Below are 16,417 nucleotides of genomic sequence, written 5' to 3' on the forward strand. Positions count from 1 at the left end.
ATTTATTGAATTATGTTTGGGCAATTTTATACTAAAACTAAAGTTAAAACAATAATGTTAGCAAACAAGATGATAGCTGTTGGGCACATGCCTTTAATTCCGTACTCAGGGAGCAAAAGCAGGCAGATCTCTTGAGTTCAAGGCCAGCTTACTGTACATAGCATATTCTAGGCCAGCCAGAGTTATATGGTGAGACTCTGTATCAAAACCAAAACAAAACTAGTTCTTCCCCCATACTGGGAATTGAACCTGGGCCCTCACATATGCTAGCCAGCACTGTGACTGGGCTGTACCCCAGCCCTATGACATGACATTCTGTAGTATGAAGTTATACATTCTAGCATTTAGGAAGCTCATATGTAGCCTGACAGCTAGTCCCCCGCCCCTGCCCCCCGTTAACCCATTATTTGATGTGTTACATCACATGTTACATCACAGTGCTTCCTTTTATTCCTCTGATACCATCTTCTGGCTCCCCATGGGGACTGCCACATGTGGTGCAGAGACACACTTGCAGTCAAAACATCTGTACACATAAAAATAAAAATCTCAAAAAAAACTATGGTATGTGAGGAATGCTTATATAACTCTCCATTGGTTAGTGTGCAAGGAAGTGTTCATACATTGTTCAGTGAGAAGATATGCAACAAGCTGTATCAATAGCAGGAAACATACTTCTGGATTATCCGTTTACCCTATTACTGTGATAAGCGTCATGACCAAGGTAACTTACAGAAGGAGTTTGCCTGCGTTTATGACTCTGGAGGAGTAAAAGTCCATCTTGGTGACAGGAGCAGGAAGCTGAGAGCTTACAACCTCAACCATAATACAAGGTAGAGAAAGCTAGCTGGAAGTGTCATGGAGTCACAGAGCCCTCCTCCAGTGTCATATTTCTTCCATCAAGGCTGCATCTCCTAAACTTTCCCAATGAGTGCCACCAGATATTCAAACATCCGAGCCCATGGGGGACATTCTCATTCAAACTACTACATTTTACTCTCCCCACACCATTCATTGGCTTGTGGCCATATCAATACAAAATGAATTTAGACCAACTTCAATGGTCTCTGTAGTCTTTCACAGGCTCAACATCGTTTCAAAGTCCAAAGTCTCTTAAAACTCAAGACAATCTCTTAATTATAACCTCCTGTAAAATCAAAAGGCAGATTACATTAATTCTCTATCAAGGCATAGTGTGGAAATACTGGGTCATACAAGACTGGAGCCCGGAGGGCAGACACCAGATCTCGGTGCTCCATCTTTGATGTCAAAGGGGTGTTTGCTTCATTTAAGTTCTCTGTATATAAAATCTCCACTAAAAGAAGTAAGTGGGGGGCTGGAGAGATGGCTCAGCGGTTAGGAGCACTGACTGCTCTTCCCAAGGTCCTGAGTTCAATTCCCAGCAACTTCATGGTGGCTCACAACCATCTGTAATGGGATCTGATGCCCTCTTCCGGTGCATCTGAAGACAGTGACAGTGTACTGACATACATTAAATGGATAAATAAATCTCAATAAAGAAGAAGTGAGTGAGAGCTAGAGAGATGGCTGTGTGACTAAGAATGCATACTGCTCTTGCAGAGAACCCGGGGGCATTTCCTAGCACTTGCATTGAGCAGCCCATTACCACCTGTAATTGCAGCTCTAGGGCAACCCTGTACGTCTGCCCTCCTGGGCATCGGTATTCACACGTGCGTACGCATTCTCACCTAACATAAAACAGTCAGATAAGATGAAAGAAAAGAGTGAGTAGCAGACATGATGTCTTCCTAAGAACAGAGGCAGTCCCTCATGACGTTGACACCATTATCACGGAAGAACAGTGTCATTGACCATGGGCTGGTAGAATGGCCTGCTGGTTCTTTAGATTATGGAAACTGCATTGCTAACAAGACAAACCTTATCAAGACCGGTTTTTGATTTCAGAAGTCATACTCCATGCCCATAGGCATTGAATTTCAGCGGCGGTATGCAACGATTGTTCTGGAGCTGGAGCAGCTGAACAAGGACCTGAACAAAGTGCTACACAAGGTTCAGCAGTACTGCTACGAGGTGAGTGAGCGGTTTATACTGGTTTATACTGCTACGAGGTGAGCGAGCGGTTTATACTGCTATGAGGTGAGCGGTTTATATTGCTTTTATCGTTCTGTTCTAAGTCGGGGTCTCACTGGAACTTGCTCTGGAGACCAGGCTAGCCTCCAACTCAGAAATCCACCCCCTCTGCCTTCTAGTGCTGGGATTAAGGGTGCACCACCACGCCCGGCCTGATTTGTACTGTTTTCCCTCTGTGTCTTGATATTTGAGGCTTAATAATTTTACCTTAAACTTTATTTTACTGCATTGCGTACATTATGTCTTTTACATTATGGAAATTACTGACCAATTTGGGTAAAATTTTGCCATTACATGTTACGAGTTACATTTATTTCATTTTCTTTATCTCCTTCTCCTTTGCTTTCTTTTGGATTGATTATTTTTAAGTTCCATTAGGTCATTTTTACGTTTTTGAAAATTCAGTACATGAATTCATCATGAATATTTATCTAATTATAAACATATTTTTGGTAGCTACAGTACTGCCCAAATAGATAGTTGTTAGTGTTTGAACTTTTTTTTCTTAACTTTTTTATTGGATTTTTTAAAATTTACATTTCAAACGTTACCCCTTTCCCCCCACCTAACCACCTATCCCTTCCTGCCTCCCCGCCCTAACATTCTCCTACACTGGGGGGGTCAGCCTTGGCAGGACCAAGGGCTACTCCTCCCTTTGGTGCTCAACAAGGCCATCCTCTGCTACATGTACAGCTGGAGCCGTGGGTCTGTCCATGTGTACTCTCTGGGTGGTTACCTTCACCTTTTATAGGCTCTAAGTTCAACCAGTATCTTTAAAAGGTCTTTTAGCAGAACTGTAATTTGCATATATATGTGCTCACATCAGTGTTAAAAGAGTATTTTACACACAGTAAACTATCAATTTTCAATTACTAACTTACAAATGATATTGCTCTATTAGAAAAAAGACTTAGAATTAAAAATCAAGAAAAGGGGCTGGGGATTTAGCTCAGTGGTAGAGCGCTTACCTAGGAAGCGCAAGGCCCTGGGTTCGGTCCCCAGCTCCGAAAAAAAGAACCAAAAAAAAAAAAAAAATCAGGAAAATAATTATCTTTTGGGTTTTGGTGGTGCCTGTGTGCACGTGTGCATGCACTCATGTGTCTCTGTGGGGCAGGTACCATGATGCCAGAGTCAGCAGTCAGTTATGGGTACCATTGCTCAGGAACTGTCGACCTTGTTTTATCACCCCCAGCTCACTAATTAAGCATCTGTTTCTGCCTCCCCAGCCCAGGGATTGCAAGTACAAACTGCCTGCTCTTTACCTGAGGATGGAACCCAGATATTCACGTTTGCCCTGCTAGTACTTCATGTATCATTTCCCCAGTCCCTTGTTTGTTTTTTTGAAATGGTACCTTGGGAGCTGGAGAGATGGCTCAGTGGTTAAGAGCACTGACTCCTCTTCCAGAGGTCCTGAGTTCAGTTCCCAGCAACCACATGGTGGCTCACAACCATCTGTAATGAGATCTGTGCCCTTTTCTTGTATGCTTTATCATAATAAATAAATCTTTAAAAAAAAAAGAGAGGAAGAAAGAAAGAAAGAAAGAAAGAAAGAAAGAAAGAAAGAACGAATGAACGAACAGTATCTTGCTGGTCTATGTTAGCCTTGAACTCGTAATTCTTCTGTCTCACCCTGCTGTAGCCTACAGACTAGAATTACAGACAGGTACCATTGTGCCTGCCAGAACAATTACTCTTAATTTCACTGTAGAAGAATTTTAATCCAGCAGCATGGCTGCTCCCACAAGGAAGACATCCAAAGACCTGGGTCTAAGTGATCCAGCTGGAATACAGACATGCCCTTAGTACACACCTTCAATCCAAACAGTGTAGCAAGTTTAGTTTGACAGTGACTACAATTAAGGGGCAGACAGAGCGACGAATCAGATTTGACAGAATGAGTCATAGATAGGATACGCCCAACTCTTACAAGAGCAGAGGAGACTGTATGTCATGGTCAGCCATTCGGGAGTCGGTTGAGTTTGGTGCAGTGCAGTTAGGGTCATTTATGACTTCGTGCAGTTCTATGCGAGTCAGTAGAAGCAGTTTTTACAGGACAGTTTTACAGAGACGGCTTGAAAAGGAAGACAGGAAGAGCCAGAGAGTAGGAAGAACCAGAGTAGAACAGATTGTCAGAGTTAGTTGGAGGCCAAGCAGAGCAATTCAGGAGAAGCTGAAGGAAGCCAGATTGAATCGGTCAGCTTGGAGAGGAGTTTGAGCCAGAACAGCTGAGTTGAGCCAGCCAACCAGAGTTCAGAAAAAAAACTAGAAACATAAGGATATTCGGCAGGAAGTCTAGGAAGCTGAAAGCATTCTAGGCCTAGTTTGGCAAACAGAGGCTGGAAGCTAAAGCCCTCAAGGTCAGACTTGCAGACATTATTGTGTGTGGAAACTAGACGCTCCCGGGCCTAGACCTAGGGATGGTACAGAGAAGGAACCTAGTGCCTTAGGTGCAAGAGCACTGGATGAATATGGATCTCACTGTGCCAGGAAAATGGACCCACACTATGTGGGCATTTAAAGCAGAGCATCATCACAGAGTGCTGACAGCCAAATCTGAGCTTCAGAGTAAAGAGCTTAGAATCTAATTTAACAGAAATAATGCATATGGTTTTCTAAAGGTGCCTACTTGGGCTGAGGTGATGACTCAGTAAAATGCTCACCACTCAAGCATGAGGACCTGAGTTCAAATCCTCAGTACCTTCTTAAAAGCCAGGTACAGTGGTGTCCTATTACTGCCAGATCAGGGAAGTGGACACAGAGCTGGGTGGATCCCTGAAATTGATTGGTATAGGCCACCTCGCTTGACCAAATTGGTGCACTTTGGGTTTAGTGAGAGACATTGTCTCAAAACATAAAGATGGAAAATCTCCAGGAGCCCACACGTGGGCAGGAGATGGGGCTCCGTGGTTAAACGCACTCACTTCTCTCGCTGAGGACCTGGGTTCTCTTCCCAGTTTAGCAGCTAACAAGTGCCCATTATTACTCCAGTTCCAGGGGATCTGATGCCTCTGGCCTCTTTGGGCACTTCGTATGCATGTGGTACATATAACACACACACTCAGTAATGATAACAATAAATTGAAAAGAAACAAACAGAACATTTGACAACCATCGGGCATCATTGGATGTTCAGATTGGTAAGGAAAACTGTGATGCTAAACAGGAGCTTTAGATAGCTTCAAAGTCTTTTCTTGGATACTAATTATAATTACAAAGAGGAAGTCTTTACTATGTGGAAAGCTGGCAAACAATTCACTATTTAACAGAGCAGAAAACCGCATCTCACCATAATGAGACAGATGACCACACTACCATGCAGTAATGACACAGAGATGACTGCATCACACTGCAGGGTCCTGCCAGAAGTGTACAAGTTCAGTGTAATCATAACAGCTCCCATAGTCTACGTGCAGGGATATTACCCAGGTCCTCCAAGTGTCCTTTGACCTCCTCGTGTATGCCATGGCACGTTCATGTCCACACACACACACACACACACACACACACACACACACACACACACCACTGTCAGGGTGTATCTCAGGCCTTACTTCTCCATGTTCAGCTTGCACCAGACCAGGGACTCCAGCCTGCTGATCAGCCGACAGACATGAGGCGGAGGTGTGAGGAGGAAGCCCAGGAAATCGTCCGGCAAGCCAACTCTGCCTCAGGGCAGCCCTGTGTTGAAAACGAAAATCTGACGGACTTAATCTCCAGGCTCACTGCGATTTTATTACAAATTAAGGTAAATTTGAGAGAAAAATAGCTTCTTTTTTTTTAATCCTAAGAAAACCATATTAATTTGTTCCTACTTGTGTCTATATTTAAGCTAAAATTTAACTAAATTTTGAAACATTTTTTCCCTGTAGTGTCTGGCAGAGGGAGGAGACCTGAATTCCTTTGAATTCAAATCCCTGACAGATTCATTAAATGACATAAAGAACACAATAGATGCTTCTAATATCAGGTAAGTTATAGGTATCTGATGACATTTTAAGAGTTCTGCTCGTTTGTAAAGTATTTGTGTATTTGTTTATCCTATAAATATATATAAAAGAGCTTTTCCCTTCTGGTCATCCTGTTGACAGAACAGACATTTTACACAAGCTCTTCATGAAGGCATCAGGACATGACCTCTGGGCTTGGCTTACTGCGGAGCAGTGGTCTCACTGAAACAGATCTGTGCCTTCCTTCCTTGAAGGCTTTTTCTTAGCTTTTGTTTTGTTTTGTTTGTTTGTTTGTTTGTTTTTAGTCATTCCTTGAGGGGACAGGGTCCCTCTGTAGCCTAGCTATTCTGGAACTCAATCTGTAAACTGGCCTCAAACTCGTAGAGATCTGCCTGCCTCTACCTCCCAAGTTAAAGGCAGGGCCACTACCGCCCAGCTCTTAACTGTTTTTTAAGAAATACCTATTTGCTAATTAAAATTAAATTCACACACACACACACACACACACACACACACACACAGAGAGAGACAGAGAGAGAGAGAGAGACAGAGAGAGAGAGAGAGACAGAGAGAGAGAGAGCGCTTTTTTTAGGTCTTGAAATGGCTCAGCAGGTGAAGGCATTCCCCTCGATAGCCTACCACCTGAGTTCAATCCGTAGAACCCATATAAAGGTGAATGGAGAGAGCAATTAAAGCTCTCTGACCATAGCATGCATGTGCACATGTGCACACAATACTAAATGAATAGGTTGTAGGGCTGTCAGGATGGCATTTGCCGTGCAAGCCTGGAGACCTGAGCTCAGTCCTTGGAACCCAAATAACAGCAGGAAAAGGACAGACTTCTGACTGCCACAATTATGCTATGGCACACACAATAAGAATGATGAATTTAATGTTTTATTTTTCTTAATTTTGTGGTAGTTAATATTCTCTTCTTTTCCTTTAGTTGTTTTCAGAATAATGTAGAAATCCACGTTGCACATATCCAGAGTGGCCTGAGCCAGATGGGGAACCTGCACGCCTTTGCAGCCAACAACACTAACAGGGACTGAGCACAGCAGTCCTGCTACCCAGCCGCACACGACCGTGGTCTGAGGAGTCCTTTTCATTAATCCAAGCTTCCAACACCAGATAAGCTATCTGCTGGGAAACAAGAGAACTGTACACCTCCAGATACGGCTTTGTAGTACACCGTACTGCTTCTTAGCCAGCAGTGCTGACCAGCGTTTATTCATTGTTCTTTTATCATCATCCAGGTGCAGTAGTGTCGCTTATATTTCATGCTTATCAGCAAGTATGTTTAACCTGAACCTGTCTGAATGCACTGTCTCATGTGCTCACCATAGTTTATACATGCATGAATTCTGCCCAGCACACGCAGATGACTCCTGTGACAGAGAACATGGAGAAGTATGGTCTTTCCATGCATGATGGTGGGAATCTCATCTGAGAATCCCGAGTCCGTGGACTCAGTTGACCGTTCTATCTCAGGCTTCAGAATAGACGCGTGGGTGTGGGAAGGAAGTCCTAGTCTTACGGAAGCCACTGGGATGCAGATGGGAAGGAAGCACGGCCTTATGTCTGTCACAGATGCTGACCGTGTGACTCGCTTCTGTAGATCAACTGTAATAATAATATTTAATTTATCATAATTTATAAAAGCTTTGTTGTTCATCAGCAGAAGACAATGAAGGAGCAGGGGAGCTGTGCTGTGGAATGCTGGGTTTCGGCAGTGGACTTGGCGTGCCTTCCCATGATTCAGGGCACAAAGCGCTATCGCTAAGATTTATTTTAAAAAAAGACTGATAACACACTATTTTCGTATTTTTTTGTTTATTTGCACAACTTTAAACCAGATTACTGGTTAAAACTCAACAGTACACAGTTTATAAAGTAAAAATATTTTATAAGGAAAGCATATGACCAGTGTGAATTACAGAGAGGTTTGGTTTTAGTTGTTTTCTTGTTTGGTTTGGTTTTTTCTTTTTAAGAAAAACCCTGTCTACAATAATCTTGTAAAAAGTATGTATTTTAAAATGTTTGTTTTAATATAGAGTATTATAAAGCCAAAATATAATTGCTTTCAGATTTGGAGTTTAAAATAGAGCTATAGAGGTGGTTCTGATTGTTTGACATCTCATAAAATGAGACTTTTGTATATTAATGTATAATAAAACTGAAATAAGATTATTTTCCTTGAAATTTTTGTATAGTTTAAAAATGCTTCTGTGTTCTTTGTTGGTATTGGGCCACTGCAGATCTTAGTGCAGAGTTTATATTTAGCTAAACTGTTACGTTAATTAAGAAATGCATAAATCTTTTATTCTTAATATTTGTAATTCTAAATAAATCAATCTATGAAATTTAATGATGTGCAAGAATTTTATTAATGTAGATGATAGTTAATCCTATTTAAAATGTTGTCAGGGGGCTGGTGAGCACTCAACAGGTGAGAGGTACTTAGAGGCCAGGGCAGCCATCTGACTTCTGTAGGGCACCCTCTGAGCAGAGCAACCACACACGAACAAACAAAAGTAATCCTTTTTCCTTTTTCCTTTTTCCTTTCTCCTTTTTCCTTTTTTGAATCCAGGTGTAGTAGTGCCCACCTTTAATCCCAGCACTAGGGACCTGGCAGAGGCAGGTGCATCCCTGTGGGTTCAAAGCCACCCTGTTCTACATAGAGCCTGTCTCCAAAAGAAAAGTTTGGGGGGTTTTTTTTTGTTTTTTTTTTTTTTAATGTTTACAAGAATAACAGTTTCCACTAAGGTTTTAGGAGATGCAGCTCAGATTGGTGGCCAGGTCTCTTGTGTTTTTGTTTATTTTGAGTCACATTCGCACTGTGTTGCCCAAGCAGGCTTTGCAGCTGGGATTTGAGATACACTCTACAAGGCCAGCTCTGATGATCTAGAAAGTCATCCCCGTCCAGTAACCTTCACTGAGAGGTGGTTCTGTTTTTAATCTGTGAGTAGACCACTGTGGAAACACTAAGCAAGTGAAGTTTTTCTTAGTATGGACCCAGCAGAAGGCTAAATTTAATATATTCTGCCTAGAAGTCCCTAAATGTTTTTGACATTTCTTTTACTATTGCTTGATGCTCACTTGTCGCCCTTAAGACAGACCTCATTTTGTACATCGTACGCCTTTCAGTGCTATGTGTGGACAGCAGAGCCTGTGCCTAGGAACTTAGCTGATGTTTATTTTTTGTTAAGGAAAGAAGCACTATCTAATTGAAGGAGTTCGGAGTCCAATGTGCCTGGGTTTGAATGACCTGTCACTGGTGACCATGTTTGCAACTTTACAGAAAGCTCCCAGGGCCAGATGGAGCCAAGAGACTGGATCTCAATTACTCAACTCTAAAAAGTCAAATTCACTGGTCACTGAGAATGAGGCAAAAAGACAGATTTGCCTATTAAGTTTTCTATATTGTTCTGGCCTGGTGTGAGTAAACCCATAATCCCAGTTGAAGCAGAAGGTTCATAAGTTCATGGGCAGCCTGGGCTACAGAGTGAATTTAATACTAGCTTAGGCAACTTGGTCAGATGCTGTCTCAAAGACCTAACAAAAGGGGGTAGGGGTAGGGACAAAAGGAATCAGGCAATGGTAGCACATGCCTTTAATCCCAGCACTCAGGAGTGGATCTCTGAGTTGAGGGCTAACCTGATCTACAGAGTGAGTCCCTGGGCATCCAGAGCTACACAGAGAAACTCTGTCTCAAAAAACCTTTCTGTCTTCCTGTTTGTCTTTCTGCCTTTCTTGCTTGTTTCTCCATCTCAGAAAAACCTTTGCATCCTCCTGTCTGTCTGTCTGTCTGTCTGTCTGTCTGTCTGTCTGTCTGTCTTATTTTTTATGTGTATGGATGTTTGGCCTGTGTGTATGTACGAGGACATCAAATCTGGAACTGGAATTAAGTTAGGAGCCACGTGGATGCTTCTTCAAGAGCAACAAGTGTTCTTAATCACTGAGCCATCTCTCTAACCCCTAATTGCATGGCTTCTTTTTGACAGTTATTCTGAGTATACCATTAAGTTTAAGGTGTTCTGGGGTTGGGGATTTAGCTAAGTGGTAGAGCGCTTGCCTGGCAAGCGCAAGGCCCTGGGTTCGGTCCCCAGCTCCGAAAAAAAGAAAAGTTTAAGGTGTTCTGAGATCTTCTCCACTTGACACTAGATTTGCATCATCTCAATTGGCCTGAACTGTGTCATCTAAACTGTCACCAGCTTAAGTGTGAGGCTCTAATGGTGAGACTTCAAACTACCATATGAGTATTTTAATAGATCTTAAGTTCACTTAGTCATTTACATATACTAGGGATGCAAAAACAGAGGGGAAAACTCTGAAAACAAAATACTCAGGAGTCTTATGTACTTTGAACGAGCAAAGGTAAGTATGGTGGTTTGAACGAGAATGGCCCCTATAACTCATAGGTTTGAATACTTGGTCCCCGGTTGGTGGAATTGTTTGGGAAGGATTGGAAGGTGTGATCTCGTGGAGGATATATGTTACTGGGGGTTGAGCTTTGAGGCTTCAGAAGCCTACACCATCCCTAGTACTCTACCTCGTTTCCAAATGTGAGCTCTTCCTTCCATTATGCCTTGGCTACTCCATCATGGACACTACCCCTGTGTAACTGGGTAACAGCCCAATTCAAGACTTTCTTTTATAAGTCATCCTGGTCATGGTGTTTCTCACAGCAACGGAAAAGTAACTAAGGCAATAGCTTTTTAATTTTTTTCTCGATGTTATTTATTTTGTATGTGTGTATGTATGTGGGTATACACCATAGCACACATGTGGAAGTCTAAAAGACAAATCCATTCTCCTTCTCACCATGTGGGTCTTGGGGATCAAACTCAGATTGTCATGCTTGGTGACAACATGTTTACCTCCACTGAGCTATCTCAGCAGCCCAGCAGATAAGCGTGCTCAAATAAATTCTCGATGTACTGTGTGTGCAGAAAGTTCCCTTCAGAATGTTTTCTGTCATTCATTATGTATTCCCCAACTTTCCCAGTGCTGAGGTCTGGGAAAACAGGGCTCATTTCAATGGGATTCATGTAAAAAACGGCAGTGAGGAGCATTTAGTAATCCACTAATGTTGTACAGGAAACATAATAAGAACAAGTGCTAAGAAAAATGGTCATCAAAGTAACAGGTACGAAAAACAGGATTAGTTAAGAAAAGTTCAGGCTTCAGAAAGCGGTGTGCTTGAGCTGTTTTGAAAGAGAAGCTTTCTCACTGAGTCCCAACTAGAAAGGAATGACAGACAGAGACAGACAGAGAAGCACATTGTGGGTAAATGATCTTAAAGTTTGCATAAGCTAAAGATGATGTCATTGACTAGGAGCGTGCTTGACAGGGTCTTATGGTTTGGTAACTGGATGCTGCCACAGATTTCCAAATAGAGTAATTTAAAAAAGAAAGAAAGAGGGGCTGGGGATTTAGCTCAGTGGTAGAGCGCTTACCTAGGAAGCGCAAGGCCCTGGGTTCAGTCCCCAGCTCCGAAAAAAAAAAAGAACCAAAAAAAAAAAAGAAAAAGAAAGAAAGAAAGTGGGGAACAAGAGGCATGGGGTTCTTGAAAGAGGTTGAAAGTAGCATCTTTACTGATGGAGTGTAAAGTTGACAGGCCAGACGAGAAACCAGTCAAGTGAGGGCAGGGGAGGTGGCTAGGATACTCAGTCAGCTAGGAGAGAGAAGCTGAAGAACTCAATGGTAATGGCTAGAGTTAGTATCGATATTTCATATACTTGAAATTGCTAATAGATTGTATCATCGCAGAAAAAAGGAAGGTGACTGATCTCATGCATGTGTTAAGCTTGATTTGGATATATATCTTAATATCATACACAATTTTAAGCAAAAATAGCAACATCCAGTCAGTCACGATGGCAAATAGAGGTGGGAGGACAGGAGTTCATGCCATCCTTACTTACACAGCAAGGTCAAAAACAAAACAAAAAGATTCAATAAAAAGTACTAAGTCTTGGTGATAAGGATTTGGGTGAGAGAGAGTGAACCCACGTTGTAGGCAGCTGCCGAGAAAGGGGAGAAATTGAATCCAGCTGGAGGTTCCTATGAGGAAAGCAAATTTTGAATAATCAGTCTGGAAAACGAGAATAACCCTAGTGAGAAGGCCCAGGGGATGTAGACCGATGATAATGTGCAGTCTTGGAGATTCACAGTGACTTGCGGGTGGGAGGGCGGGTGGCTACCAAGAACAAGCCAGCAGTAAAGGCTGTGTCGGAGAAGGGAAACCTAAATATGAGAGGTGATCCAGAACCAAGACCTGGCCAGTCAGGAGATCAGACAGGGTCTGGTTCGAATCTCCCAGATCTCCCTGAGTACATCTTGAACTCTCCCAGAATCCTCAGAAGCTACCCAAGGCAGAAAAGATGTGCTCCTCCCATGAGTCCAACTTTGAGCCAATATCTTCAGAGAGAGAGGAGTAAGTTTCAAAACCCTGAGAACCAGATGTACAGACGCCTCCTCCAGCCATACTGGAATCCAGAACGTGGTTCACATCCGCCTCTAGAGGCAACTGAGGCTTCAGACACCTTGCTTCAGTCCCCGGAGCAGGACGATGGAGGAAATCTTCCCGCCTTGAGGATAAGGGCTGAAACGACTTCCCGCTCTGACGCCGGGACTTGGCCCGTCTGTTCTGGAACCACACCTGGGGAACAAGAGGGTTAAAAAAAAAAAAAAAACTGTTCAGCTGCTCTGGGTTGGGGTTTTAATTGTTCATTTGTTTGGGGGTTGACTGAGATAGCATCTCTAGGCAGTGCTGGTCTCAAACTCGTAGCCAAGGAGGACCTTGACCTTGAACTTGTGATTCTCCCTCCTCCATTCCCGCAGAGCTGGGGTTACAGGTTACGCCACCACAACCAGTTTATGTGGTGGTGAGGACGGAACCCAGGGTTTCATGCATGCTAGGCAAACACGCTACAAAGAGAGCTTCATCTCCAGACTGGCTTGGAGCGCTCCTGCCATAGCTTTGTTCACAACTAACAGTATGAATCCCAGTTATTATTAGCCATGGCTCTCTGCTCAGAGGCTGTAGCTTACAGAAAGCACTCGAGCTGATGGTTTGACATTCAGAGCTCCAGACCTTCTCGGCCATTCTCAGATCCAAAGCTGAAATGGTGCTTGGTTCTGTCTACCCTTGCTCAACTTGGTTTGTTTGTCTGCTTTTCATTTTACACATTTTTTTTTTTTTTGGTTCTTTTTTTCGGAGCTGGGGATCGAACCCAGGGCCTTGCGCTTCCTAGGCAAGCGCTCTACCACTGAGCTAAATCCCCAACCCCACATTTTTTTTTTTTAAAAGACAGAATCTCAGCTGTTTGGCAGTAACACACACCTTTAATACCAGCACTCAGGAGGCAGACCCAGGTGGATCTCTGTGAGTTTGAGGCCAGCCTGGTCTACAGAGCTAGTTCCCAGAGCAGTCAGTGGGGAAAGAGGGTGGGGAGAGAAGAGAGAGGCAGGGGAGAAGAAGTGACAGTTGAATAACCATCCTAAGTACAGGAAAAATAAACACTAAAAAGTCCACACTCTCCTGAGATTAAATGAAGCCTCCTACATAAAACTACATACACTTAGACACAGACTAACTGTCAAGAAGGCAAGCATCTAAACTGGGTGTGGGGGGGAATACACCTGTAATCCAAGTACACAGGAAACTAAGGCAGGAGGATTGTGAATTGAAGTCCAACCTGGACTACACAGCATGAACTCGTCTCAGACACACACACACACACACACACACACACACACACACACACACACACACACGGGGGGGGGAGGGGAGAGAGAGAGAGAGAGAGAGAGAGAGAGAGAGAGAGAGAGAGAGCAGCTTCTCCCAAGATTCTGATCCAAACGATCGACCTCAAACAATAAATTCACTTTGCACTTTTTTTTCAAAGTGACAAGTTCATTGCTTGTTTTGAAGGTATCTGGTGATCCAATCATCCTGCTCCGCTACTTAAAATCAAAGCCAAAGGAAGGCTGGTGAGTGAGCGCGCGCGCCCGTGTACACACACACACACACACACACACACACACACACACACACACACACACACACACACACACACACACACACACCTTTGTCTTGTTACTGGATGCTGGAAAAGAGCGCAGCTATTACCCCATCACCTTCCTCCTGGGACCTTTCCGTGGGTCCGCAAGCCTCTTAGCTTCCCAGATTACACGCTTCCAGGGCCGCGTTACCGGCATCCCTAGTTTGTAGTCCAGAACCACGAGGTTCAAATAGAGTAACTTTCCCCCACAGAATAAGTGACCCGACAAGCCCGTGACTCCCCAGCACCTCCACTCGAACGCGCACCTGCGACTGCGACTCACCTGGATCCTTGACTCGGGTAGCAGCGTGAGCGCAGCCAGACGCTCCCGCAAGTGGATGTCGGGGTACATGGTCTGTCGGAAGACGAGCTCCAGCAACTGCAGCTGCTCGGAGCTGAACGACGTGCGCTTGCGGCGCTGCGGCGCAGACGGGGCGGCCGAGCCTTTGGAGGGTCCGGGCGGATCCAGGCCGGTGGGAGTCTGCGCTGCGGGCCTGGGGCCCCGGCTTGGAAAGCATGGCGTGGCCGCTGGGGCGCGAGAGTCCGGGGGCGCCGGGGGTAGCCCAGTGGCTGGGCGCGCGGCCGGGAGCAGCTGTCCTCCGGGGTGCGCGGCCGGGAAGGTGGGGAAAGCGGCGCCCTCTGCGAACTGAAGCTGCTGGGACCCTGCTGCGGCCATCACTCCGGGACGTTTCCCGGGACCCCCGCGCGCCTGCAGTTATAGCGGCCAGGAGCCGGGGAGGGGGCGGCGGCTCCATCAAAGGCGTGGGTGCGGGGAAGCCGCGTCTCCTCGGGGTGCGAGCCCGCCCCAGCCCCGCCAGACGCCGCGGGAATAATCGCTTCCGCTGACCCGGGGACGGAGTGAGGGAGGCGCGAACTTGAGTCCGGGCCGCTCCGTCCCTTCCCCGCCCATCCGCCCGGACCACCAATCCACATACCCAGAACCGCTCTGCTCCGGTGGGGTCGTCCCAAGTGTGGGCCAGACTTAGACAGAACCCCCTCTTCTGGGTCAGAAGGCCTCTCAAGAGCGCTTGGATCTCGGGGGGGGGGGGGCTGGTTCTCAGGTCCCGCGCGCTGCGCCTGGCCCGTTGTCCGCCTGTCACCATCAAAGGCGCTATTTACCACCCCTGCTATGTGCTAGACCTTACTCCAGGTTGGTTAAACAGCCTAGTCCTGCCCTCGGCAAACCACCCTGACACATCCTGAATCCCAGGGGGGTGAAGATAAAGGGAGCTCAAAGGGGACAGGCACACATCCTGAGCGGGGACAGGGACCAGGGACGCTGCTCCTGCCTAGAATATCTGTGACCTGTCAACAAGGATGCCAGGCGGGCTGAAGTTGTACGGGGTTAGCGCTCCTAGAGAATCCCAAGAGTGCTCAGAACCCGAAGAAATAAAACCACTCCTTGAAGTTTCTGCTCCTTTTGCTGCCATTACTGTTCCCTTTGTCCCCTGGCGCTCATTTGAGGTTTTTTTTTTTTTTTTTTTTTTTTTTTTTGCTTTCTGCTGATTTGTAGTTTAGTTGTGACTTTATCTGCTTCCCCTCGTGCATGCACGCATTCATTTCTTCATATAAGTCTCTCCACACCTCCTTACCCTCTGGTCCTGAGAACAGGACCTACGAACTGGAAAGTCCTAAGCAAGACCTTCAGTGAACATCTGTTGAACCAGAAACCAAGTTGCTTCCTAGGGAAATCAGAGGCGTGTAGCGCTATAGCAGAAGGGCACAGAGGCACAGATGCTGCTTGCAAGGCCTCAAGGGGGCTTCCTGCTGAGGAAGGGGTGTTCCTTGGCACAGCTTCTTCAGTGCTAATGGGAGGTCTCACAGGAGAAGGGATATATAAGTGCGTGCTGGTCTCGAGCGCATCATGTCAGCTAATACGCATGTGGGTCCCCAAGGAGGCCAAAAAAAGGTAAATGGGTTGCAAGCCACCTGTCACAGTGCTGGAAACTGAACTCTGGAAGGGCAGCAAGTGGGCAGTTATCCCGGGTGTCAAAGTACAGAGTGATCTGCAAGCAGCTGAGAGTTCTAGGCTTGAGCTGTCCACCAGCCAGGTAGTAGTAGGAAGTGTCCCAGCCTCCTGCCTTCTGGAGATGCTGAGAAACCCCAGGCCTGCTTTTCCATCTAATCTCTTCTCCTCAAACACCACACACACACACACACACACACACACACACACACACACACACACACACACACAGAGATTTTCAGGTTCACAGTATATGAAATGGAAAAATCAGATTTTTATTTTTCTATGCTTTTCTTTCTACTTTTCCCACCCCCATACATATA

The 16,417-nt window shown here is 45.2% G+C and overlaps 2 protein-coding genes across 6 annotated transcripts in view; one reads left to right on the top strand and one right to left on the bottom strand.

Annotated features, from left to right (window-relative positions):
- The window catches only part of Lin9 (lin-9 DREAM MuvB core complex component), a 45,052-nt gene extending 36,625 nt beyond the window's left edge, over positions 1-8,427 (top strand). For 3 of the 5 annotated variants that reach the window (XM_087581684.1, XM_087581685.1, NM_001398750.1), the window contains 4 exons: positions 1,927-2,052; positions 5,678-5,857; positions 5,982-6,079; positions 7,006-8,427. In XM_087581684.1, coding sequence (XP_087437810.1) covers positions 1,927-2,052; positions 5,678-5,857; positions 5,982-6,079; positions 7,006-7,111 — 510 coding nt within the window. In that variant the 3' untranslated portion in view covers positions 7,112-8,427. Of the gene's footprint in view, positions 1-1,926; positions 2,053-3,338; positions 3,621-5,677; positions 5,858-5,981; positions 6,080-7,005 lie in introns of those variants that run through there. The other 2 variants (XM_087581686.1, XM_087581687.1) reach the window with 1 other exon arrangement.
- Positions 8,428-10,796: 2,369 nt separating this feature from the next.
- Mixl1 (Mix paired-like homeobox 1) lies at positions 10,797-14,826 on the bottom strand. The gene is made up of 2 exons (NM_001105979.1): positions 14,412-14,826; positions 10,797-12,723 (listed from the first exon to the last, which is right to left on the bottom strand). The coding sequence occupies exons 1-2, from the start codon at positions 14,802-14,804 to the stop codon at positions 12,421-12,423; spliced, it is 696 nt and encodes a 231-aa protein (NP_001099449.1). The 5' UTR covers positions 14,805-14,826; the 3' UTR covers positions 10,797-12,420.
- Positions 14,827-16,417: the final 1,591 nt, after the last annotated feature.

This window comes from Rattus norvegicus, chromosome 13, assembly GCF_021556685.1.
Source record: "Rattus norvegicus strain SHRSP/BbbUtx chromosome 13, alternate assembly SHRSP_T2T, whole genome shotgun sequence".
NCBI lineage: Eukaryota > Metazoa > Chordata > Mammalia > Rodentia > Muridae > Rattus > Rattus norvegicus.